Source organism: Chelmon rostratus, chromosome 1 (genome assembly GCF_017976325.1).
Source record: "Chelmon rostratus isolate fCheRos1 chromosome 1, fCheRos1.pri, whole genome shotgun sequence".
Taxonomy (NCBI): Eukaryota; Metazoa; Chordata; class Actinopteri; order Chaetodontiformes; family Chaetodontidae; genus Chelmon; species Chelmon rostratus.
In genome coordinates this window covers 31,353,547-31,377,692 of record NC_055658.1, presented here as the reverse complement: position 1 = coordinate 31,377,692, position 24,146 = coordinate 31,353,547, and the positions used below count along the sequence as shown (strand labels likewise).

The window sequence follows — 24,146 nt, the reverse complement described above, 5'->3', positions numbered from 1 at the left end:
CAAACTGCTGTTGTCGATGATCAGCACACTACATTATCGCAACAGGTTAAGTTTTCAAACATCTACTAATTTAATGTATGTTAATCAGAAGCAATGCTGCATTAAATTAGCGGTTTTCTGAATGAAGTTCGGTGCGACGCTGCCTCCGTGCCAGTAAACGACATGTGTTGGGACATTGCAGAGTCCTGAGCACAGCGTCGGAGACAGACAGACACGGGACAGAAGGAGGACACGATTAAACACCTGAACTTTTCAACACGGTACGACACTTTCTCTCCACTTATTTCGCTTTGCTGGTTTATTATTCATGATCCACAATCTGCTAGTTTGACTGTTAGGCAGTGACGGTTTCTACGACAGATACAGACAAACTTCTGTCAAAGTCATCACGTCGGATTCGGTGAAAAAGTTGTGGAAACATTTCTCAGGTGATAAAATACTGTTGTTGTGTTGTTACAGGTAGAAAGAGATGAAAAGTGAAGCAGAAGAATTATCCTGACCACAAACAGGCTGCAGACATGGATTTATTTAAACAGCAGAGAGTGGAGGATTTCTATGAGATTGGTGAAGAGTTGGGAAGGTAAGGACATGCCTGCAGAAGCCTGTGTCTTATTTCATCTGCTTTTAATTTAATTAACTGAATAATGGTGATTGACAGACAGACAGACAGACAGACAGACAGGCAGACAGACAGATAATTTCAAAATGTAATCCAACATAAGAATCACAAAACCACATTATGACACTCAAAACGGTAGATAAGAAATAATAATAAAGAAAAGTAATTTTAAAAATAGGACTAGGACTATAATGCTATACATTTTCTTTATTTCTGTATTTATTCATTCATTTTCGTGACAGCCAGGAAACCCCCTGTAATGTTTTTTATTAATTTTACTTATATAAAGAAATGATAATGATGATAATGAAGAATCTGTGCTGCATCATGGGATTGTATCTTTCAACTTGTTTTTGATTAATTAGAACATAAATCAGACATACAAGGGGATCATATGACTTTTTTGAAGGAAAGACTTAACATCCATATTATTTCAGTGTTGTACATTATTAGGAAAAATGAGTCAGACATCAGTCATATGAATAAACAGCTTTGATCACCATTAAAAGAACTCTAACCCCAGATATGCTGGTGAGATTTACTTATAATAACGTTTTAAGGTAGAGCTCTGCATACAGTTAATAACAAGCAATCACTTAAACTGGAAGAAAACAGGGTGCTTTATCAAGGGCAGGAACCAGCATTCAGGTGACAACAGCAAGCAGTTATTGCTGTGCTCCGACAATATGGAAATCACACTGAATCATTAACTGCATGCTGAAAAAGCCCCCTGCACCTGTGACAACACCCCAGTGTGTGTTTTATTTTCTTGACTGCTTTAATGGGACTGAAACTGTGTGCAAAAACTTCCTGCTCCTGCTTCTGTTGAAGTGTTTCTGTAAAGATTATGCTGCAACATTCCTGATGCAAAGGAGGAAATAAAGCTTGTGTCTAAGGCCCTGTTTTGTTGCCGTGTGTTGTCATGTGGGGACAACTGTTCTGCACGTCAAGCTGCTTTTTAAAGGAGGCGTCTATCTTTAGCCGTGGTTATATCTGCTCCCGGGCTGGCTGCAGATGAGGAAGTGGAGTGTTGGAGGAGTGTTGGCTTACAGACCATTCAAGTGGACCAGAGAAAATAGACGCAGCTGTACGGTCATGTAACCTCTGAATTTTAAACACTTAACGACATCAGACCAGCAGCTGACACGAAGCGTTCGCTTGTTTTGGGATATTTGAGCATCAGCGACTGACGCTCAAACATCCACTTTGTGTGTGGTGGAGTTTGTGTGAAAAGTCTGAAGCGGTGAGAAAATTTGAATGATAACTGAATGATAATCCCACCACAGCCCTGCAGCAGGGTTATTATGGGGTGCAGGAGAATACGCAATTGTGCAAATAATAAAATCATTAGGGTTATTGTATCACCACCTCCATTAGCCTTGAGCCAGTCAAGTGACATCCTTTCAGTTTGGACAAGCAGGGGAGCAGTTGTGTCTTCTTCAAGTGTGAAAGTCTCTCCTTTGGCTGAAGCGCCCCCATCAGGCCAGTGTGTGCAAAATATCCAAATATTACCAAAATTAACTATCAGTGAAAATGAAACCTGAGTCCTCAGGACCTCTCAGGTAACAGGACTGTTTAGCATTTGCTACGTACACCAATCAAAGAAATGTGAAACCAGATTAACAGATACAGATAAAACCGGCAGTAAGATACAGATTTAGAGGGGTTTAATGGATGGAGGAGAGCCGCGATGGTGAAGGAGGGATGAATAAGGGTCAGCAGGGTGAAGGAGTGAGGATAGAGATAGATGGATAATGGATGAGGGATGAGGGGACAAAGGCAGAAATTCAGGTCGTGGATGGATGGTGTCAGCTGAGTCAGACAAGAACCACACAAAGAAAGAAAACTACACCTTCTTTTACTACTGAGGGTTTAACACTTCGTCCAAATAAGCATCCAGTAATTAGGAAGCAAAGGAGAGATCACCTGGAAATAACAATAAAGAGTCATCAGTCAGTTCATCAATTAGTAATTTTTAAAGTAAAAAAATCAAATATTCTCTTGTTTAAGCTTCTGAAATGTGAAAATGTGCTGTTTGAGCTTGTCTCAACATTATAGTAAATTCAATCTTTTTGGCTTTTGGGGGCATTGAAGACATTTGATGATGTCCTCCTGTCCTCTGGGAGATAATGATGGACAATTTTCTTTGCTGTCTGGTGTCATACAGCAATGATTCTTTGATTAAATGATTATGAAAATAATTGCAAGGTGCAGACCTCATAAATATTTGCATCCAGGGGAACAACGCTGCTGTGAAGCTTGTTCTTTAGGCGTCTAAGACAGGATCCACCAGATCTACAAGCTGCTGGCTGTGGTGGAGTGACACCAGCAGGTGGCTGATGGAAACCTTCTGTTGAATCTCTCTGAGCTTCCTGGTCGTGATGTGGAGGTTGTGTGTTGTGCTGTAGTAGATCTGACAGACAGATAAAACATTAAAGGATCGAGGAGGAAATATTCAGATCCTTGAGGTAAAAGTACTAATACCACACTGTAAAAGTACTCTACTACAAGCAAAAGTCCTGCATTGAAAATGTTACTTAATTAAAAGTATGTAAGTATTATCAGGAAAATGTATTTTAAGCTTTAAAAGTAGAAGTACTCAAAAATCTTAACATGAAATGTTTCTACATGAAAAATGACGACTATCAACATAGTTGACAATTAGTTGAATAATTGATGAATCGACGAATTGTTTCAGTTGTACTTGTATATACTGTTGGGTAGTTTAAACTATAATAAAACATCATATTTTAAAAAAGTCTTCATGTGTTTTGTGAGTAAAAATCTTAATTTGTACAGTAACTTCTGACTGAAGCTGTCAGATCATTAAAGTAAAAAGTCCAATATTTCCCTCAGAATTGTGCTGGAGAAGTTAAAAGTGGCATGAAAAGAACATACTCAAGTACTCAAGTGAAGTATATGTACCTAAAATGTGTACTTAGTTACAGTACTTGAGTAAATGTACTTAGTTACACTCCACAGCGGGAAAGTGGAAGTGAAGGAGCTTTTCTGTCCTGTGCTCTGTGTTTCAGCGGGCAGTTTGCCATCGTCAAGCAATGCAGAGAGAAAAGCTCCGGCCTGGACTTCGCTGCCAAGTTCATCAAGAAGCGTCAGAGCATGGCCAGCTCTCGAGGCGTGAGGCGGGAGGAGATAGAGCGGGAGGTGGACATCCTGCAGCAGATTCAGCACCCCAACATCGTCACGCTGCACGACGTCTACGAGAACCGCACCGATGTGGTGCTGATCCTGGAGCTGTGAGTGACGGCCGTCCCGCAGATAAGAATAGAAACGTGGCTGCAGGCAGAGACAAAAGCAACCGTCATGACAGTTCTGTCCAACCTGAGACGGACGATGTGAGACCCATAACTCACTGGACTGCAGCTCCTAAAGATGATATATTCAGTGGCACTACTGAGACGAAACGGTCGCTATTAAAGGAAAATCAGCTCATTAGTTCCACTTCACCTGAAGTCCATGAAAAGATTCTTAACACTGTTTATCGTATCAGATAAAGCCTCTTTCTTTTTTTACAATTCACTTTTTTATTGACCTTCTGCATCAATTTTAAACAGACATCCATTTCAGTTGTTATTACCAATATGTTAGCTTGAGTGTCCTTTTTTCTGATAATAGCAATGAAACAAGCAAACAACCAAACATGAACAAACATGAACAAAATGGGAGTGAAGTACGATTATTGCATTTGCTATACAAAATCTTCTATGCAAAATTAAGAAAATCAAAGTCTGGTCTACATAATATGATGTAGTTCATCCATTTCTTCCATCGTGAAACAAATAAGTCCGTCTTATAGTTCACCTCTGCGGTTAGTCAATTGTAATGTCCATCCACATATTCAGCGTTGGGCTTTGTGATGAAAGCCATTTTCTTGTGAGGGCTTTTTTGGCCGCTACTGACAGAATGTTAAATAAATATTTGTCTCTCTCATCTTTCCGGAATGAGTCCAAAAAAAAAAGTTTTACATTCCAGAGAGAAGTGACTCCCTAAAATTTCTTGTGTTGCCTTATGTATTTCCTTCCAAAAGTTTTTGATAACTGAACAACTCCAAAAGACATGATAATGATTTGCCTTTGTATTTCCACAATTTCTCCAACAAGTTGGAGAGTTGTCTCTATAGTGGGACTTTTGGTGTGGTGTAATAAAATATCTAATCAAACTTTTCCAACCAAACTCTTTCCAGCTCTGTGAGCTGCTACACTTCCATTGATATTCCCAGATTATTGCCCACTCTTCCTCCGTCAGATCTGGTCCTCCCTCCATTTCCCATTTTGTCTTAATATACAGAGTGGAATGTGTTTTCATGTTAATAAGCCCTTTATACAGCCTTGAAATTATACCTCTATCTTTGTGTGAGTTATAAGCCCTTTTAAATATGTCTAACAGCTGTTTGCTTTGTTCTGATAGATTTTTTATCCTTTCACTAATAAAGTGTCTCAGCTGCAGGTATCGATAGAAATCTTGTGTCTCTAGAGCATATTTCTCTTTAATTCTTTCAAAACTAAGTAATACATTATCCTCTATAATCTTACATATAGCCATTATGCCTCTAGTTGTCCAGTCTTTGAATCTGTTATCTAATTTATTTGGTGCAAATTGTGTGTCATATGCACCCCACTTAAGGATCACAATATCTTTTTCTAATTTGTATTCAGTTATCACTGTTTTCCATATTTTTAGAGTTAACTTGATCCATGGATCAGATAAAGCCTCTTTCTGACAGTCTGAGTCCCTTTGTTGAATGTCAAGATGGTGAAAGAGTCATTATAAACTCAAATATGTTTATTTGAAATTTCCAGACGTGCCAATTGTGCTTGATTTTGTGTGTTTCAGGGTCTCTGGAGGTGAACTGTTTGACTTCCTGGCACAGAAGGAGTCTCTGAGTGAGGAAGAGGCCACTCAGTTCATCAAGCAAATCCTGGAGGGGGTGAACTACCTCCACGCCAGGAAAATAGCCCACTTTGATCTCAAGGTTCGTCCACACCAGAACACACTCTGTTCAAACATATGGAAGTCACTCTGAAATTACTGCTCAGGGTGGCTCAGCAGTGTTTGTGAGGCTTTTCTCCCAGAAACTGTGAACTTTTAGCACAGCTGAAGCTGTCAGACGACCGCTTTGTGATTTGAACATCAAAACAAAAAGGAAATAGAACAATCAGACGTCAGATTTTGTATTTCTGACTATCGACTGCACACATACCAACTGAATGACATGCACCTGGAAACAAATGCCGACCAACAGCAAGAACATCTGCAAACAATGGTCTGAAAACCTGATGCTCTTCTGTTGAGGTTGCACCAGTAAAGCAGCTGTAACCATGTGACCGTTTTTATTAGTCTTACTGTTCATGAAACAGCAAAACAGAGCACGTGGCTGCAGGTTGATTTTACTTCTTCACCGTGATTATAGATAAAACCTCACGGTTTTTGAAACCACGAGCTCACCACGAGCTCTGTTAAGTTGCAGTTCTGGAGCTTTCCATCGGATTACATGAACTTCATCAGCGGATGGAGTTTGCCCAGTTGATATGGAACTGTAGATGTTCAAATTTCCATTTTTTCTGAGCGCTTTCATGACTTTTCATGCACGTATGAGGGTAAGAAAATGTAGAATGCCTCACGTATTAAGATCACTTATTTTGTAAAGAAATCTGTTTTGTCATATTTCCTCGATAAAAAAATCAGTATTTGTGAAATTAACTCCAGACTGGTTAAAATGGGGGTTCATCTTTTCACTCTGTTATTTCACATGTGGAACATTTTGGATTTGTGAACTAAATCCATTTAAACCAGACAAACTTCACCTGCTGATGACGATCATGTGAAATGATCAAATGCATGAATGTATAAAGTGATGTCAGATTTTGGAGGCACCCATGTATTCAGGTGCACCGAGTATTTTAGAAACTGACTGGTCCATGCTGGACCTGAACCAATCAGCCCTGCTGCTCCTGAGCCGCGTCCCTGCAGACTGAGCTGCTGCCACCTGGCCAATGACTGATGCTTGTGTTTTCAGATTGTATGGACGGTCATCAATAGCCAGGCCAATGTGGGTTTTTAATGTGCTCTGATGGAAGTTCAGCTGAGGATAAATTGTGCACAGTGAGGGAGGGAAACTAATGCTGCAACCCAAGACTGAGGAGAGCTTCTGTGCTGCGTTAAACCAGGAGAGCTGTACAGGTGGACGGAGCGAAGACAGGGAAGGTGGAGTCAGAGTGCAGTGGGAACATTTGACAGGCGTCTGTGATTTGCTCATCTCAAAGATTTTCCACCAGGCCCTCCGAGTTCTGCTCGTTCTAATTTAATCCATTTAACAAGGTCCTGAAGTCGCTTTGCCACATGTTAGAGGAGAAAAACTGGACCATCAAGACTGAGACTCCGCAACTAATTATGGAAGTTTTATTAGGTTGTGATCTGAGTTCAGTGACTGGAACCATTTGGCTGTGGTGACTGGAGCTCCTGGTCTTACTGGGTGAATTAGGGTTAAGTCAAATCCAAGAGGGAGATTTGTTCCATTAAGTGGAGCAATAAGCTGTGTTTAATCGAAAAGTATGAATTAATGGTTGTTCACAGTAACTTTGAAATTCAGGGCTATTCCCTGCATGTGTATTTCTCTCTGATGTGAGGTGATGATTTTTCTGGTGGTGCAAAAACGAGCACCACCGCCTTATGAATGTTTCTACATCCGGTCCTCTGTATTGTTTGTATCATGAGGGAAACGGTGTAAAAGTTCATGTCATCTCTCATCTGCAGCCTGAAAACATAATGCTGCTGGACAAGAACGTGCCTTTACCGAGAATCAAGCTCATCGATTTCGGTCTCGCCCACAAGATTGAAGCTGGGGTTGAGTTCAAAAACATCTTTGGAACGCCCGAGTTTGTAGGTAAGACGAGTGGATTTTTTAAAATTCTTATTTCATTTTGAACTTTTTTAACAAGGATTTACAAAAGGCACACACTCACAGAAAATAGTTGCACATGCATGTTATGATGTGCTGTATGTCCAGTGTTCACAGCTGCTGCGATGCTAGCATCCGTCCAGGCTGATCACGTCCACACACAGACACAGTCCGAGGACTGAGAGGAGCACGTAAAGCCACATGAACGACTAAATTGCTTTCTGATATAATCATTGAAGGGAGCTCAAATCTTAACAAAAAGAAAATGAAAATGAAAAGCAAACACTGTGTGGTTTACATTAAAAGACAGCGTGGAAGAAAGAGAGAGAAAAAAGAAGGCACCTAATAAATATTCCTCACTTTCACCATTCAGCATAATAACCATGACGTCTATTTAGCAACTCAAACGGCAAATTTTTCAAATGCTGCTGAATTCATTAATCACTCAGTGATTTCCATATAATCCAGATTCACAGAGAGAGTAAGACGACGAGCAGCTAATCCCTCTAAATGAAGACAGGAAACCCTTTTAGTTGTAATCATATGAAACATTAAAGCCTTCTGGGTCTCAGAGGACAATTCAAAAGAAGCTCTCAAAACAGCTCAATACGGCAGGCATGCAGTTACTGTTCTCTGTATGAATGATCTGTTCTCCAGAAGTCCAGAAATCAGATCATTAGACGTTTAGATGCAGGGACTTGAGAAGTGCTGTGACAGAGATATGCTGGACTGATGATGTGTCAGACTGGACTGAACTGAACGCTGTTGCCCGTCATCTGTTTGCCTTTTAAGCGCCGGAGATCGTGAACTACGAGCCTCTGGGATTAGAAGCGGACATGTGGAGCATTGGGGTCATCACCTACATCCTGCAAGTGAAGCCCACATAACATCATGTCTCTTACAGGACGCTGTGCATGATACCGCATTAGTCTCCTTCAGACAGCGTGATGAGCTGCTCTTCCCTTTCTGTTTGGCCCCAGGCTGAGTGGCGCTTCACCTTTCCTGGGGGAGACCAAACAGGACACGCTGAGGAACATTTCAGCCATAAATTATGAGTTTGACGATGAGTTCTTCTGTCACACCAGTGAGCTGGCCAAGAAGTTCATCAGCCAGCTGTTGGAGAAGGATAAGAAGTAAGAGCTCCAGCTGAATATCGTAAGAAGGTTCATCTTTGTGTTTATGCTAGTTTAATAATGTTATTTGGTTTTTCTGTTTTCTCTTACAGGAAAAGATTAACAATTCAGGATGCTCTCAATCACCCATGGATCAAGGTAACACCTGAATTATAGGCAAATGTCATTTTTAGAAAGCTTTTATACATTTATGGGTTTTTTTTACCATCCCATGTGTAGAATTATAGACATGTCTGACTTTGCTAGGCGCGATTATTCTGCCCAACACAGACGTACAGCTACAGCATCACAACCATGCATGGTGCAGGGTGTCGTGCAGTGAGAAGGCTTAATTCAGTAGCAGAGACCCGAGGACTGATAATGTGCTGAATAATGAATGCAGCCAGAAGCAAACAGTCCTGAAGCAAACCTGCATCAAGTTCAACCGGGATGCTAAACTGATTCATGCTGTCCAGCTCAAGATGAGAAATGGAAATTTGTATAAACATACTGTACGTTAATAATATACAGCTTGCATGATCTTGGGAATATCTGACTAATTCTATTGACCCTGATTCTTCATTTACATTCAATTTTTCTGCATTAAATTAAGTTTTGCAAAGATAAATATATTTTTATGTGCCAGAAGTATCCAAGCTGAATTCCAACCAGACCTTATTATTGCCGGTGCAAAGAATGGCAAATTTTCTGCACATTAGTTTTAATTGTAGTCTTGACTGCTCTGTTTGACTGCTATATTCACCATTTTACACTAAGAGGCACGACATAGCAAAAGACATTTCTGGCAGTCTGCTTACTGAGTCTGCTGCAGGCCACATTCTGGACTTTGTCTTCGCTCAAAAACTGATATCCACAGAAAAGTTTGGTCTCATCTTGAACTGGAGCTTCTGCGTATTAACTCCATACCTGATTTGTTACGAGTCATGCGCCAAAAGAGATGAATAAACCCCTGTTTTCATTATCTCTGCCACCATCTTTACTGAAAGAGGACACAGAGGGACAAATGAGACAAATTCCACCCTTCTTTGTTTGGGTAGGGAGAGGCCTGGTGGAGATCTGTACTGTACTGAGTGAACTCCTCTAGTTTGACCCTAAACAAATAAGCAAACCCAAACTCAAAGGGCCAGCTGGGGGGGGCGGGGGCGCGGGGGTCATCCCTTAGTTTATGGTGGCAATGACTTCTGGCCACATTTTAGCTCTGACATGTTCAACATGTGAAATCATTTATCCTTCTGGACTGTTTCACTACATCAGGTAATCAGTGGTAACTTCCCTCCGGTCTTATTGTACACAAGACTGTGTTGTGCACATAATGTGGGAGAGGAATTCAATATTTGTGGTTTGCAATGCACCTGGAGTGCAAGCCTACCTGATGCACTAGCATAACTGCATGAGCTCTTCCCTCTCTGAACCACAGTTGCTAACTGTCTCTTCTTTAAACCCTGAAGTCCAATGAGCACAAGGAGGAAAATAAAGCCCAGGAGCCGAAGAAACGGGAGCGGCGCCAGCTCAAGACCAAGCGCCTGAGGGAGTACACTATCAAGTCCCACTCTAGCATGCCACCCAACAACACCTACGTGAACTTTGAGCGCTTTGCCCAGGTGGTGGAGGACATTGACCAGATGGAGAGCTCCTTCGTTAGCCTGGCAGCAGCCCGTGACTCTCTGCAAGAGGATATCGATGCCATGGTCTCTATTTACAATGAAAAGGAGGCCTGGTACAAGGAGGAGAGCGAAGGTGTGCGTCACGACCTCTCACAAATCCGCTACGAGTTCCGTAAGGTGGAGGCCTTCAAGAGGAGCCTGCAGGACGACATGCAGGCTTTCAGCTCCAGCCTCGGCGCCATCAGCAGCCGCTTCCAGGAGAGGCAGAACCACTTCGATGCGCTGCGCCTGGAGCTTAGCAATGAGCTGAAGTGGGTGCAGGAGGTGATGGGCTCGTTTCCCGTGGACGGAGGTGGTGGAGGATACCCCAACTGCAGCTTCTCCACCGTCTTCAACAACGACGTGAATGAAGCCCTGAAAGAGCTGCTGAGCCGCTCCTGTGGAGGAGAGCTGCTGTCCGGGATCAACCTGGACTTTGAAACTGGACAGCAAAGATAAAAGCTTAGTACTTCACGGTTATTTGAAAGCCATTAAAAATCCCAACAGTGACCAGCAGAGATCCAACATCGCAAGAAGCTCCGACAGGAAGGACTGAGTCTGGTCAAACAGTACATATACTGTCTTTGTATCGGGGCTGTAGATTCACACCAGAGAAATATTTACAGTAGTTTTACATAAAAACAGCATTTTCATGCTGAAAATAATAATTTGAACTAAAAGCCATGTCCTCACATGCAGTAATGTTCAGCAATTCAGTATCATTTTTAGTCAGAAATGTCCATCTGCTGTGTTTTGTGTGTATTTTATTCATGATATCTTAATATAAAATCAGTATGAGCACTTGTATCGGCGCTGTGGATGTGTATTCTGACAGCATCTGTCTACGTCATATTAAAACTCGTACACCATTGATAAAATCACACACATTTACATAATTTGATTTGGAGTTTAAAATGAATTAGATTCATTCAAACATCAAAAAGTTGGTTACTCAGGAGCTCAGATCGATCGACGCTGTGACAGCCAGCTGATGTTTGCATTGCTTACGCAATATCGTTTGTAAATTTGTACTGAGCTCAGCACCCATATCATCATGAACACACACATAAATACAGTGTGTGTGTATGAGGACGTGCAGCAGATCAGCACAGAGTTCACCCGAGTCCAGCGAACCGGTTTATGACTTAGTTGACTGAGTTTTTTCTTGTGAACTTCCACATTACTCAGTCAGAGACTCACTCAGAGCTGGTAGCATTTGGGGCATTTAAGGTGCTGGCAGGTCATGAAGAGTAACAAGATATGTTCTTCTTATGTTACTACAGTATCCAAACTGGAGTGTTGAAAAAGCCTCAGAGCTGTTTAAGAAGAACTCTGTTGGATGCTTGATGCAGTATTTCTGATGAGTAATTAGTCTTGCAGAATAAACTACATGACAGGTTTTTTTTAATTTTCACAGTTTTTTTTGGTGAGGTGGTGAAAATGGTGTTATTATTCATTTGAAATGTTTTTTGACATTTAATCTTGATATTTAAAAGGCTGCAGTCACTCTGGGCCAGCTGCTGAATCATGGAGCTGATAAGTGTGTCAGCCAGGTTGGCAGTGATGAGAGGTGCAGCCTGCGGGGATATTCAGGACCAGATCAGAGACCGTGACCAGCTGGGACAGGACTGAGACTTCAGACCAGGAGGGGAAGCAGCACCTCCTGAAATCAACACCCAGAGAGAGAGAGAGAGAGAGCTTCGGACCATATGTAGATACCTACAGCTATTCTGAGAGCGGATATGAGCGGCTCATTTTAAGTAGTAAACTGGATCAGAGCAGCACTTTCCATAGCTAACTGTATGACTAAATATTCCAGGTGTTTAAAAGGTATTTATACGTATTCTTCTTTTCCCCACAACAGATCAAACTCGCTATATTAGCTAAAGTATTGCAATGCTGAAGTCCACGAGCAGCTGCAGCCTGAGATCAGTTCACTCATTTATTAACAGTTTATTTAGCAGCTTTATATTCAGAAACAAAAGTGGATGGCATTTTTACCACTTTGTGATGTTTAACATACATTTGACAACTGCTAAGTCCTCTTCTAATGTGTGCATTATGGCTTTATAAAAACACTACCTCATTAATTTTGTCTCTTTCAGTTAGAAACAGTGAATTGTACTGGCTCAGTAGTCGTCACTGTTGGAGATACTGGGGGGACAGTGATGCTGTTTTTTCTCAGTCATGGAGAGGGTGGACAAGGCCAAGCTTTTTATAAAGTAAAATATAAGATTCATGACACAAGATTCAACTTTAAGTGCACCAGTGCTGAATGATAAGAGCAGCTTACCTGCAGCTGGAAAGTGACTATAACATACTAACCAGGTTAAAACCAGGAAGAACCTCTTACCCCACGTTTCTACTTCCTAATTATATATTCAGTTTAAAATCTGTTCTTATGCTTGATTTTCTAAACGTAAGATTTGATTAACTAAACTAAAGTAACTTTTCAAAAACAGTGCCATAAACAAAGAAAATGGTAAACAACAAAATGTGATTCAATTGAAAAAATAGTTAATACCCAAGAAAATTATAATAATAATAATAAAACACATCTGCTATAGAAGGTTGAGCTTTGCAGTGTTGCTGACAGGACCAGACTCGCCTATGCAGACTAAAACACAGCCTGAGCACTGATATCACTGCGAGAGGATTAAAGCTTCCAAACATTATTGAGCAACACTCCATTAATTTAAACTGCTGATCCATAATAACCCCCCCCCCCCCAACTGCTGCCTGCCTGATGCTCATATTGGTTTGTGTTTGATTCACTGTGAATGTTTGCATCTTCAAAGTGACAGAGCATCAACTAACGAGACTGAAAGCCCTCAGTGGCGATTAGATGAATTTTAAAGGTGTTTTGAGACGTGATGAGCAGCAGATGGGGGGCGCTCTGGTGACCTGGAGTTCGAGTGATGTCCCCGGTTCGAGTGATGTTGAGGGCGTGTTGCACGTCATACCCCGTCAACTCTCTCATGTCAGCTGCTCAAAAGGGCAACAACCAGCAGAGAGGATGTTTCTCTGAGATAAAATAAGAACTGCAACTTAGACTGAGCTGCTCTGCGTCTGCAGGTCCAAGATAAGCACCGAACCCACTTTAGACACCACGTGACGTTGCATGATGTCACCACTGAGTGACGTTCTGTTAACCTCACCACTGTAATAACTAATAATAATGATTATTAAACAAATTAGTTAACATGCTATCATTAACTGCTGATATAAACATGTCTTTGACACCTTTATTATTGGATATATAAAAATGTCCTTTATTTACGTTTCACTTAATCATGCAGAGCATCAGTTTCACTCCCATCACGACAGTAGTGAAGATGTGAAGGTTACCTGTACATCATAAAAGACATTTAAGAGTGAGGTGGGAGTGCTGGTCACCCACTGCTGAGCCCACCGACCGTGTCTAACCGCTGTGTTCTGGACCCCTTTGTCTTTGTGGGCGTGAATGAGCCGCTGCTGACCGCAAAACGTGAACATACACAGCATGACTTACACAGAGAGAGTACGTGTGGGCAGGTAGACAGGCGGCAAAGTAATCAGGCAAACAGACCGACAAAGAGATAGCCAGGCAGGGACACAGGCAGGCAGAGAGACAGGTCCCAACGTCACCGCCCTGGGCTGGGGCTCGGTAAGGGGCTGGGACTGAGCAGACAGAGGCTAATCGCAGTGGAAGGCACGGGAGAGGCGGGCGGAGGCATGGAAATCCATGCATGGCTCTCTCTCCTTTCACAATAACGCTATCAAAGCGTACGGATATTGACTGAACTGTTGGTGTTTATGCAATGAAGCACAGTTAGGTTCTTGTGAAAGCACAACGCAAAGAAGAGGAGGCCCTCGACAGTTACTGGTAAGCGAGGTTTTATTCCAGCTAACGTTAGAAAGTGGTGCTAGCAGGCTAACGAGAGTATGATACAGCAGATAAGCCAACCTAACACTGGCCAAAATAGCTCACGCTTTATGAAGTTGAGCTTTTTGTACAGGTATGCGTACTGATGCGATTACGTAGCTTACTTATTAGCCACCTGTCATACCTGTACATTAAGGTGTTATGTCTGTGTTCAGGTATTTTATGCTTTGCTAGCTGAGTGACGTGAGGAAAGTTAGCTAACGTTAGCTAACGTAAACAGTAGCGTCAATTGACAGTCGTCCTTTTGATTTGTTGCACAATAAACTACCAACAACAAAACAGTTAACGTTTTAGTTTCGGTTTGACTCAAGAGCTAGCAAGGCTACTGCTAGCCTCAATGGTGTAATGCAATATCTTGGATAAATATTTGCCAGTCTTCTGTAAATTGATGTCAGTGATTTGTATAACAGTTAGCTGCTGGCGATTACCATCACAGGGAAACTGCCTTTCTAATCTGACAGAACAAGCCCGGTAGCAACCCTTTCTGTTCTCTGTGGTTAGCCCTGTCATGGTGCTAAGTTAGCTGTCTAATGTTATATGCCGGTGGCTAGCTATGTGCTAAAACCTCCGCTAGGACCAGTATCAAACCAATTTTAGCATGGGCCGTTGCTGCAGATGAGTTGTCCAGGTAGCTAGCTAGGTGCTAACCGCTTCTGATTATGCTGTTGTCGCACCTACACAGTTGCTGTGTTGCCTGTAACCTTGTTAGTGTGACTGTGAGATAATGAGGAGTGTCTGGAGGAAGTCACGCATCTTCACAATAACTTCGGGGCAAAACAGGCAAAAGGATGGAAGCAGGCACTGAATGTCACAAACATGATATCTGCTTATACAACAGGATGATGGATGTACAGTAGCTCGGGCTGTAGTGATTGATCAGAAGTCCTCCGTGGCATTAATGAGTGTCACTCATCAGTCACACATTGAACCACAGCCTGAGAGATTACAGATCAGTAAACATGACTTTGATCAAATAGGGGGGGATATACTGGGTAAATAGGTGCAGTTTGGTTAAAGTCCGCAGCAGTTTCTCAAAGGATGTGGTTCAGTAGTTCACACATAGGCTTTGTATGTGGAGAGAATATCTATCATGTCTGTTCCCATGACATGACCAGTCTGGATAGATAAGCTGTGCTGGCAGTGGACCTCAACTTTGGCTTGTGAGCCTTGGCAAGAGTGAAGACCCCCCCAAAACAAACAAACAAACACACAAAACCCCCTTGGTAACTGATCTGTTTCTGTGCAGGCAGAATTTCCAGGCATTTTTTTTTTACAATCAAATCTAGGATGGCAAAATGCACGCTGAGATCAGGATGTAGAATGTAATGCCATCTTGTGAGTCTGTTGTGTTTGGCTCACTTACTCAGTTTAAAGCTGTCGTAACCATGTTGTAAGGTTTTGTGTGCCCGAGCCAGGAATGTTGCAGTTTTGCTTTGTATACCTGACGCAGGACTTTGTACTAGGTACTGAGCCTGAAATTGTATGTTACTGCATTTAACCTTACAGGATATATCCAGACTGATGCCAAGACCGATGCCAATTCCGCCCACAATCTGTTTGTCAGCAGATACATAGTCCTCTTAATCCACATGCAGTTTACCGCTTGCTTTCATAGTTATTTCAGTTCATGTTCACAAGTCTAATAGATCAGTGCAGGTGCTGTCTGAATGGGAATTTATATCGGCAATAAGCTAAAAGGCTGCAGTTCACATGAATTACATTAAATTTATGAGGAACCTCATCTGTGATTGGTTATAAAAACCCTGCAATAAATCTGGAATATTCAGTTTTTGTTGACTTCATTCCAAAGGCATGTTAGTTAAAGTCTATTGTAATCTCTGATGCTCTTGTCATGGTGGCGTTGTATTGGAAGGTTCCATCCTAATTTACACAGATGATGGGGACAGATATTAGAAGCACCTGTCAATACACTGTGATCTAGTACAATAGGAAACCTCACAACCTCAGTTATCAGCTGCATTGTCCGGTGGCTCTGAAACATCTTCTAGATTGAGGCTGCGATCCACAATAATGATAACATAAACTGACGAGTGATTATTGCAAATGTTTTGTCAGATATTGTGATCACAATGTGAAAAAAAGTTAGAAAATGATGACGATGTGATTTTTGCTGGGGTCTGTTCCAAACAGCATGCTCCCTTACTTCTGGAGAAATTATTTGTTGGCCGGGGCATCTCTGTAGTGCCAAAATGCTTCATTCATCATGGTTTGTTGTGACATGTTTTACCATAAAATTGCTGCTCTTTTTTTTTTCTTTTGCAGCACCCTTGGCCATTCTGCGATTTCGAAAGTATTTTTGTTAATTGTTCAGCTGTAGTCATGGTGTTTATATGCGTATTTGGATGGGTTATTGGCTTTGATTTTGACCCACAATGCACACTTTACTCCTCATGTCTCTATATCTGGCGTTCCTCATGTTAAGATTTACTTACAGGCAGCAGAAGCGGTGGGGTTGGTAGGTTGCAGCTGGTGTCAGAATGATTGCATGCTTTTTGAAATTTAGCAGTTCTTTAAAGCAAAGTTTGGCCTTCTCTGGCCTGTTGTTTACAGGTCAACACATGTGGTTTTTACAGTGTGGCAAATTGGAGTTAGTCCTCAAAAGTACAACTACACAAATGACAGTAGTGAAAAAATGAAAAGTAATCAGCACATGACTAAGCACTTCACCTTCGTTGAATGAATCAAATTTTATTTTTCAGTGAAATTACCCTTTAATGAGTAGTCATTATCACTTTCAGGTTGAGTAATGCATGTTTACGTCCATAGACAGTGTTGCCTTTGTGCTCTCATGTGACAGCAATTTCAAGTAAACGTTAAAGCTGAACTAAGTAACGCAACAGAGCTGGCCACAGCAACATAACCGATATATTTTGTTTTATTATATTTTTTATCATGATTTATAAGATGATAAAAGTGTCTGCCCTGGTTCTGTATACATACTTCAGCAGGGATTTTCAAGAAAGGCCAACCTGAATATATTATGAGCTTATAACCACGTGTTACGTTCCCATGAAGTCATTTTAATCAGAAGAAATCTTCAGCTTTTAAGTAATTAACCAAATAAAAGCAGAAATTTTCATTCAGCAGGCAGACCTTTTCTGAAGGACACATCTAGATAACCTGGATTTCTTTTTAATAATACAGCATAATGGCTCCTGTTTACATTGATTACCTCATCTGCTTTGATGACATGTCTCTATTTTAAGGAAAATGTTCCTTCATGTTAAATTTGTTTCATCTTTCCAAACTAGAAACTATTGATAACCTCAAACTGAAGGTTACTGTGTTTTCCCTGTTTGATGTGGTCCTTTGAGGAACGCCAGCACATCAAAATGTATTTTATCAAGCCCACATGCTTGATGAAGGAATTGCTGTGCACAAGCTTGATATGAACATTTTGCATGATATTGACTCAATGTTTTCAGGACTGATGGCTCCAGAGTGACATGCCATGGCTTTGATGATCCCCCCGGTGAAGCTGAAATGGCTGGAGCACCTAAACAGCTCGTGGATCACGGAGGACAGCGAGTCTATAGCCACACGGGAGGGAGTTTCGGTGCTCTACTCAAAGCTGCTGGCCAACAAAGAGGCTGTGCTGCTGCCCCAGCAGGTGCTGTGTCTGAAGGGCCCCCAACTTCCTGACTTTGAGCGTGAATCCCTCTCCAGCGATGAGCAGGAGCACTACCTGGATGCTCTGCTCAGCAGCCAATTGGCCCTGGCCAAGATGGTCTGCTCCGACTCTCCCTTTGCTGCTGCCCTGCGCAAACGTGTGCTGGTGCTCCAGCGCATCTTCTATGCACTTTCCAACAAATACCACGATAAGGGAAAGGTCAAGCAGCAGCAGCACTCTCCAGAGAACAACTCGGGCTCGGCTGATCTGCACTCTGTCAGCGAGCGGCCTCGCTCCAGCACAGACGCCCTCATTGAGATGGGTGTTCGCACAGGCCTCAGCCTTCTTTTTGCCCTGCTGCGCCAGAGCTGGATGATGCCTCCTCCGCCTGGCCCTGGTGGAGGTCCTAGGGGCAACATAAACTTGTGTAATGATGTCATTCACACAGCCATTGATGTGGTTAGCTCCCTGCCACCCCTCTCTCTGGCCAATGAGAGCAAGATCCCACCAATGGGCCTGGACTGCCTGGCCCAGGTCACCACTTTCCTGAAGGGAGTAACCATGCCAAACTCTGGGGCGGATATTTTAGGACGGCGGCTTGCCTCGGAGCTGCTGCTCGGCCTGGCTTCCCAGAGAGGTTCCCTGCGCTACTTGCTTGAGTGGATTGAGATGGCCCTGGCTGCATCAGCCGTGGTCAGTACTATGCAGGAGAATAAGGTGCTACAGAACCAAGAGGGGCTTATCGGCTATGACTGCTTCATGAACATCCTCATGCAGATGAGACGCTCCTTGGTAAGTAAACGGTAACAATACTGGCCGATGCTTTGCTTTTCTTTTAGTTAGTCAGAGTCACAGTAACCTAGACAACTTTTCATTGCTCTGAGCTGTCAAATGGGCTTAAAAATGACAGAGTCCATCTTTTTATTTTGCATCTTATTGTTCCTATTGTTCTTATTTGCACCTCCATTTGCTGTTTGCACCCCCCCCCCCTTGTGTGTTCTGAAGAGCTACTGTATAAGTGAATTTCTCCATTGTGAGATCAATAAAGTCTGATCTAATCTAATCTAATTAGACATTCATTCAACCCATTTTTTCGAATATAGAAGACTGATGAAACAGTAAGATTGATGCAGAATTTGTTGAGGACAGTGAACAAGAAGATTCATTAATCTGTATGCTTTATAGCGCAGGTGTGATGACTGGAACCATTCACTTAGAGATGATCAGTAAAGCATGAAATAAAAACCTGATGATGTGAAAAATCTTAAGTCATGCCTTTGAGACTCATAGAAGTTATTTAATTGTTTGTTTTTTGGTCCTCTAACATGTATCATGGGTGGTGGGCTGTGGTTGGTTCCTATCAGATTTAATAGAGCAGGGATAATTGAATGTGTCTGGTAATGTTGAGTGTAATATCTGTACTTTTATTGGTTGAAGCCAACATGGATTTGTGTTTGTGATTGTCTCAGGGCTCCTCAGCAGATCGCAGCCAGTGGCGAGAACCCACACGGACCTCTGACGGCCTGTGCTCATTGTATGAGGCGGCACTGTGTCTATTTGAGGAGGTAAGAGCTTTAGATTGTATTTTACTTTCAGAATTATACCTTCATTATACTGTATTTATTTACTGTGTCATTTCTAAGAGTATGGTTAATTTTGAGTCGCCTCCTCTCAAAAATGTGTTGTGCTTATTTTTACCTTGGAAGGAGAAGGAAGATAATTTCTGCTTACATAATCAGTCTTTTTTTGTAGAAAGAAAAACATATCAGACACAAAGGTTTAGTCCAAAGGGAGTCAACATGTCTGGAGCGGTTCTTTAATCATGTCCTTTTCTTCCAGGTGTGTCGAATGGCATCAGACTACTCTCGCACCTGTGTCAGTCCAGACAGCATACAGACGGGTGAGACCCCCGTGGTGTCTGAAACCTGTGAGGTTTACGTGTGGGGCAGTAACAGCAGCCACCAGCTCGTGGAGGGTACACAGGAGAAGATCCTGCAGCCGAAGTTGGCCGCCAGCTTCGCTGATGCACAGACAGTAAGAGACAGTTCACACTGCTGTGGAGCTGTATGTCTGCATGTGTCGAGGAAGGAAACGTCTGTTTTCTTGTGGTCATCAGAAGAAGGAGATAATCTGTCATGAGTTTCAAATATCATTTTTCCTGATGTGTTGTTGACTTGTAAGCGAAAAATATTTTTACCCTCAAGGCATGAATTATACTGATCAGCATAAAAGAGGAGCGTTACAGACATGGTGACATGATGATAAGGCGTTCAAATTCAGATTTCACTGCTTCTCCCACAGGGACACTACAGCTTAGATCAGGGGTGGGCAAACTTTTTCACTTGTGGGCCACAAAGGGTTCTAAAATTTGACTGGGGGGCCGGACCAGGAGCAGATGGATGGAGTGTTTTGGTAATCCACCTCATAAGAGAAAATAAAATATCATGAGATATGTAGAACACATGTGCTTTAATTTCAATTGAAAATGAACAAAAGCATTACAACTAAATATCTGTCTTTGAAGTCCCACAGAACTGAGCTATTTATTGAAATGACTCTTTTTATTATTTTAAAGCACTGAAAGTTGTGTTATCCTTAAGGATATTATCATCATCAGTCTCCTCCTGACTGTCTTCATTTAAAAAACGGTAGGAGATGCAGGTCTACTTGTCCTCTCCTTCTATTCAATCATCCCTAAAGCCAAAACTCAACAACGAGCAGCGCGAGGACGGAACTGACAACGCGCCAGTATGTGGAGCGCGTTATATTTGATCGCGCTGCATTTGCGCACTTGGTTTTGAGAACGTACGTGCACCTGAGCACCACATATGTGCATCCCTTAACAGACAGAACAAATTAGTTTCAAATGCATTTTTTACATAACACAACGGAGAAACGTACTTTTAATTTCAGTGGGAACAGTGTTGTTGGTCTCCCTTTTTATCCAGCGCATCAAAGTCTGGAGTCAGTTTTCTTGCTGTATCATAGTCTTTAAACACCGCCTGATCGGTGTTCAGTCAAAAATATTTAGTTGTCCACTCCTTATTAAAAACTGGACATTCTTAGCTCCGCTCATCTTTACAGAAGGGCTGAGGGTCGAAGAGTAAAGCGCAAACGTGGAGTAATACGCTTCACCTCAACAAAGCTCAATGTATCTAGAGTGCGCCATCTATTGGGAAAAAGCCAGAATTGCAGGGAAAATAAAACATTAACAAGGTTTATTGATATAATTTGTTCAAGTTCGGCGGGCCGGATTAAATTTTGTAACGGGCCGCATATGGCCCTCGGGCCGTAGTTTGCCCATGCCTGGCTTAGATCAGCGATGTGTCACGCTGAATTTGTCAGATAGATTCCCTCAGATGGGAACTTGTACTCAACATTTTTATTTCTCTCCAACAATGTCTTCTATTTTTCTGTTTCAGATAGTTTTAACCATATTAATTCACAGTTCTCGTGTCTACAGGGGTTTTTTTGTCACTGTATTTTTGCACTTCACATATTTGTACAATATCATGGAGACTTGATGATATGAGCATAATAGTATTTTTCCTAATGTGCTGATGCTATGAATAATGGGAAAAATCACAAAATTGCAGGAAAGTAAATAATTAAATACAGTATACCCTTGTTTTTCGCGGGGGTTACGTTCCAAAAAGAACCCGTGATAGGCAAAATCCGTGAAGTAGAGACCTTTATTTTTTTTTACAATTATTATACAATTAAATACTCTATTATACATTGAAAAGAAAGAACAAACCATTTTACGGGCTCAAGCATTTGTTTCACAAATAAAAGTACTTTAGAAACGTTTTTTTCAACAAATAACTTCTGTACTGTGCTGTCAAATAATAATTTTAATCATCGATGTGAACAGAAGGCTTCAAATTGTGGAGATTAGCACCGCCCACCGCGACCCGAGTGATTGGATTAAACGGGAGAAAATTAAAAATGATTATGAAAAAAATACAAAGTACAGTCGGACAAATAGTGACTCAGGTGTATTTCACTGCTCTTCAGACTGAGCCGCTGCATCCTGACTCCGCTCTGCAGTGTTTTCTTCTTCTGAAGCCCGCGGTGCAGGTGTGTTTGTTCGGGAGAAGAACACAGTGATAGGCAAAACTCGAAATTGCAAGAGAATTTGCACGTACGTAATGTAAATTTGGCGAGCTGTTTTACGTACGTGTACATATTAAACTGCAACGTTATTGACGCACAGGTAGAGAAGAAGCGGAGTGACTTTTTAGCCAATCAGAATGCAGAACACAATGCACGATGCAAATCCGTGAAGTAGCGAAACCGTGAAAAGTAAACCGCGTTATAGCGAGGGATCACTGTACAACGAAAAAAACTGACATATGGCTGATGGGTCATATGGGATGGTGTCTTACAGTATACTGTAGGGTCACTCAGTGGCATTTTCCAGTTGGTCTCAGTCACTCAGTGGCAGTAGGATGACGGTGTGTGAGAATGCTGAGTCACTCTTTCACTGCACACAAACACACATCTTCTCCTCATTTCTCTGCAGATTGAGGCAGGTCAGTACTGCACTTTTGTGATCTCCTCTGATGGCTCTGTGCGGGCCTGCGGGAAGGGCAGCTACGGGCGCTTGGGCCTCGGGGACTCGAACAACCAATCAACGCTGAAGAAGCTGACCTTTGAACCCCACCGTGCCATCAAGAAGGTGTCGTCGTCCAAGGGCTCAGACGGCCACACGCTGGCCTTCACTACGGAGGGTGAGGTGTTCAGCTGGGGCGACGGTGATTATGGCAAACTGGGTCACGGGAACAGCTCAACACAGAAATACCCTAAACTTATCCAGGGGCCACTGCAGGGGAAGGTAGGGTTCCACCCAGCGTTTGACTACAACTTGACACATGGTATTTTTTTAATGATACGGTGCACATCAGTAACAGTAATGGTGTCAAAATTCAGAAAGAAACTTGTTTGTAGATTGCAGTATGTTCTAGTTGCTGCTTTCTCCTATGCTGCCTGTTTTGAGAATGGACAAGAGAACTTCAGTAGATGTCTTTCTGCTTGTGTGTTTGCTGGCATGATGCTGTATGTGACTTTTGCTCTGCGTCAGGTGGTGGTATGTGTGTCTGCTGGCTACAGACACAGTGCTGCAGTCAGTGAGGATGGAGAGCTGTACACATGGGGTGAAGGAGATTTTGGAAGATTAGGTAAGCTGCTGATTTATTCTAACCTCTAATATACACCTGTATTCTCAAACACTTCCCCGTGCTGCTCTGCTGACTGTTTCTGTACCGTTTATAATATTTGAGGTGCTTACATACTCCACAAAAAGAAGGCTGCTCAGTTTTGAGGATTTCAAAACTTTGCAACACATTTTGCTTTTCAGTGTCATGTGCAATGTACTTATTTACAGAAAAATATTCTTAAGACAAGCTCACACCAGCAACATGGCCGGAAAACCTTTCCTGCAGCATTGTTTTTAATTAGTTACTGCTAGCGATGAATCAATCAATCTGTGGTTTATTACTTTGACATTCGCAGCGTTGATTCAGCCTGACAGCTTTGTCACTTTACAGTATGTGTTACCTTCTCCAGATCAGATCTCATCCAGAATCATTGTTCTCTTCATCCTGTAAAACAGCGGCATGGTTCACTAATATTAAAAAAAACGGAGTCAAATTCACTGAGGCTGGTAGCTGGTTATTGAAGATAAGAAACTCCAGTGTTCGTCTTCCCCTGCTCGGCGTCATGGGCTATAAATGATCTTTGTGGTTCTGGGTTTGATAGTATGGGACGTCTTGCATAACTGAACAGATTGTGCTCTGAATAATGTTTGTATTACAGCAGGTTTCTTTAAGTCATGACACTTTTCAACGCTGTCTGAATAAGTATAAAGCACATATTGTCAAGTTATGTCCATTTTTTTGGTATATATATGTATACAGCCCAAAATTACGAATGTGCTTCAGAGGGATTTACAATCTTTAGGTTATATACGGCACTGTCCATGCGTACGTGCATCATGCATTTACTGTGTAGTGGAGCGTGTTTGAGGCGTGTTGATGAACTCCCCTTGCACATTCTGAATGCATCATATGAACAGAAGAAGTCTCTGTGGAGCTGGATGTGGTCAACAGGGGAGCACATGTGATAAAGTTGCTGCTTCTTTAAAGAGTTGATGCCCTTCAACTTTTTGGAAGTAGAGCTGTCAACGTGCCCCTGATGAGCAGGCTTTCATACTGTAGAAAAACAATAGGATTGGGTGTTTTTGTGCATCATATGTAGGTTGTCTGTGTTGCTCTTTAA

At 42.0% G+C, this 24,146-nt stretch overlaps 2 protein-coding genes across 8 annotated transcripts in view; both read left to right on the top strand.

Moving 5' to 3' along the window:
* The first annotated feature begins 205 nt into the window (after positions 1–205).
* dapk2a (death-associated protein kinase 2a) lies at positions 206–11,071 on the top strand. The gene is made up of 9 exons (XM_041938551.1): positions 206–260; positions 460–580; positions 3,652–3,873; positions 5,471–5,609; positions 7,391–7,520; positions 8,328–8,403; positions 8,516–8,668; positions 8,761–8,806; positions 10,117–11,071. The coding sequence occupies exons 2-9, from the start codon at positions 519–521 to the stop codon at positions 10,768–10,770; spliced, it is 1,482 nt and encodes a 493-aa protein (XP_041794485.1). The 5' UTR covers positions 206–260; positions 460–518; the 3' UTR covers positions 10,771–11,071.
* Positions 11,072–13,982: 2,911 nt separating this feature from the next.
* herc1 (HECT and RLD domain containing E3 ubiquitin protein ligase family member 1) overlaps positions 13,983–24,146 on the top strand; it is a 66,393-nt gene continuing 56,229 nt past the window's right edge. For all 7 annotated transcript variants that reach the window (XM_041934566.1, XM_041934593.1, XM_041934574.1 and 4 more), the window contains exons 1-6: positions 13,983–14,176; positions 17,683–18,659; positions 19,337–19,432; positions 19,707–19,901; positions 22,393–22,704; positions 22,951–23,047. In XM_041934566.1, the coding sequence (XP_041790500.1) occupies positions 17,709–18,659; positions 19,337–19,432; positions 19,707–19,901; positions 22,393–22,704; positions 22,951–23,047 (1,651 nt within the window). In that variant the 5' untranslated portion in view covers positions 13,983–14,176; positions 17,683–17,708. The remainder of the gene's footprint in view (positions 14,177–17,682; positions 18,660–19,336; positions 19,433–19,706; positions 19,902–22,392; positions 22,705–22,950; positions 23,048–24,146) is intronic.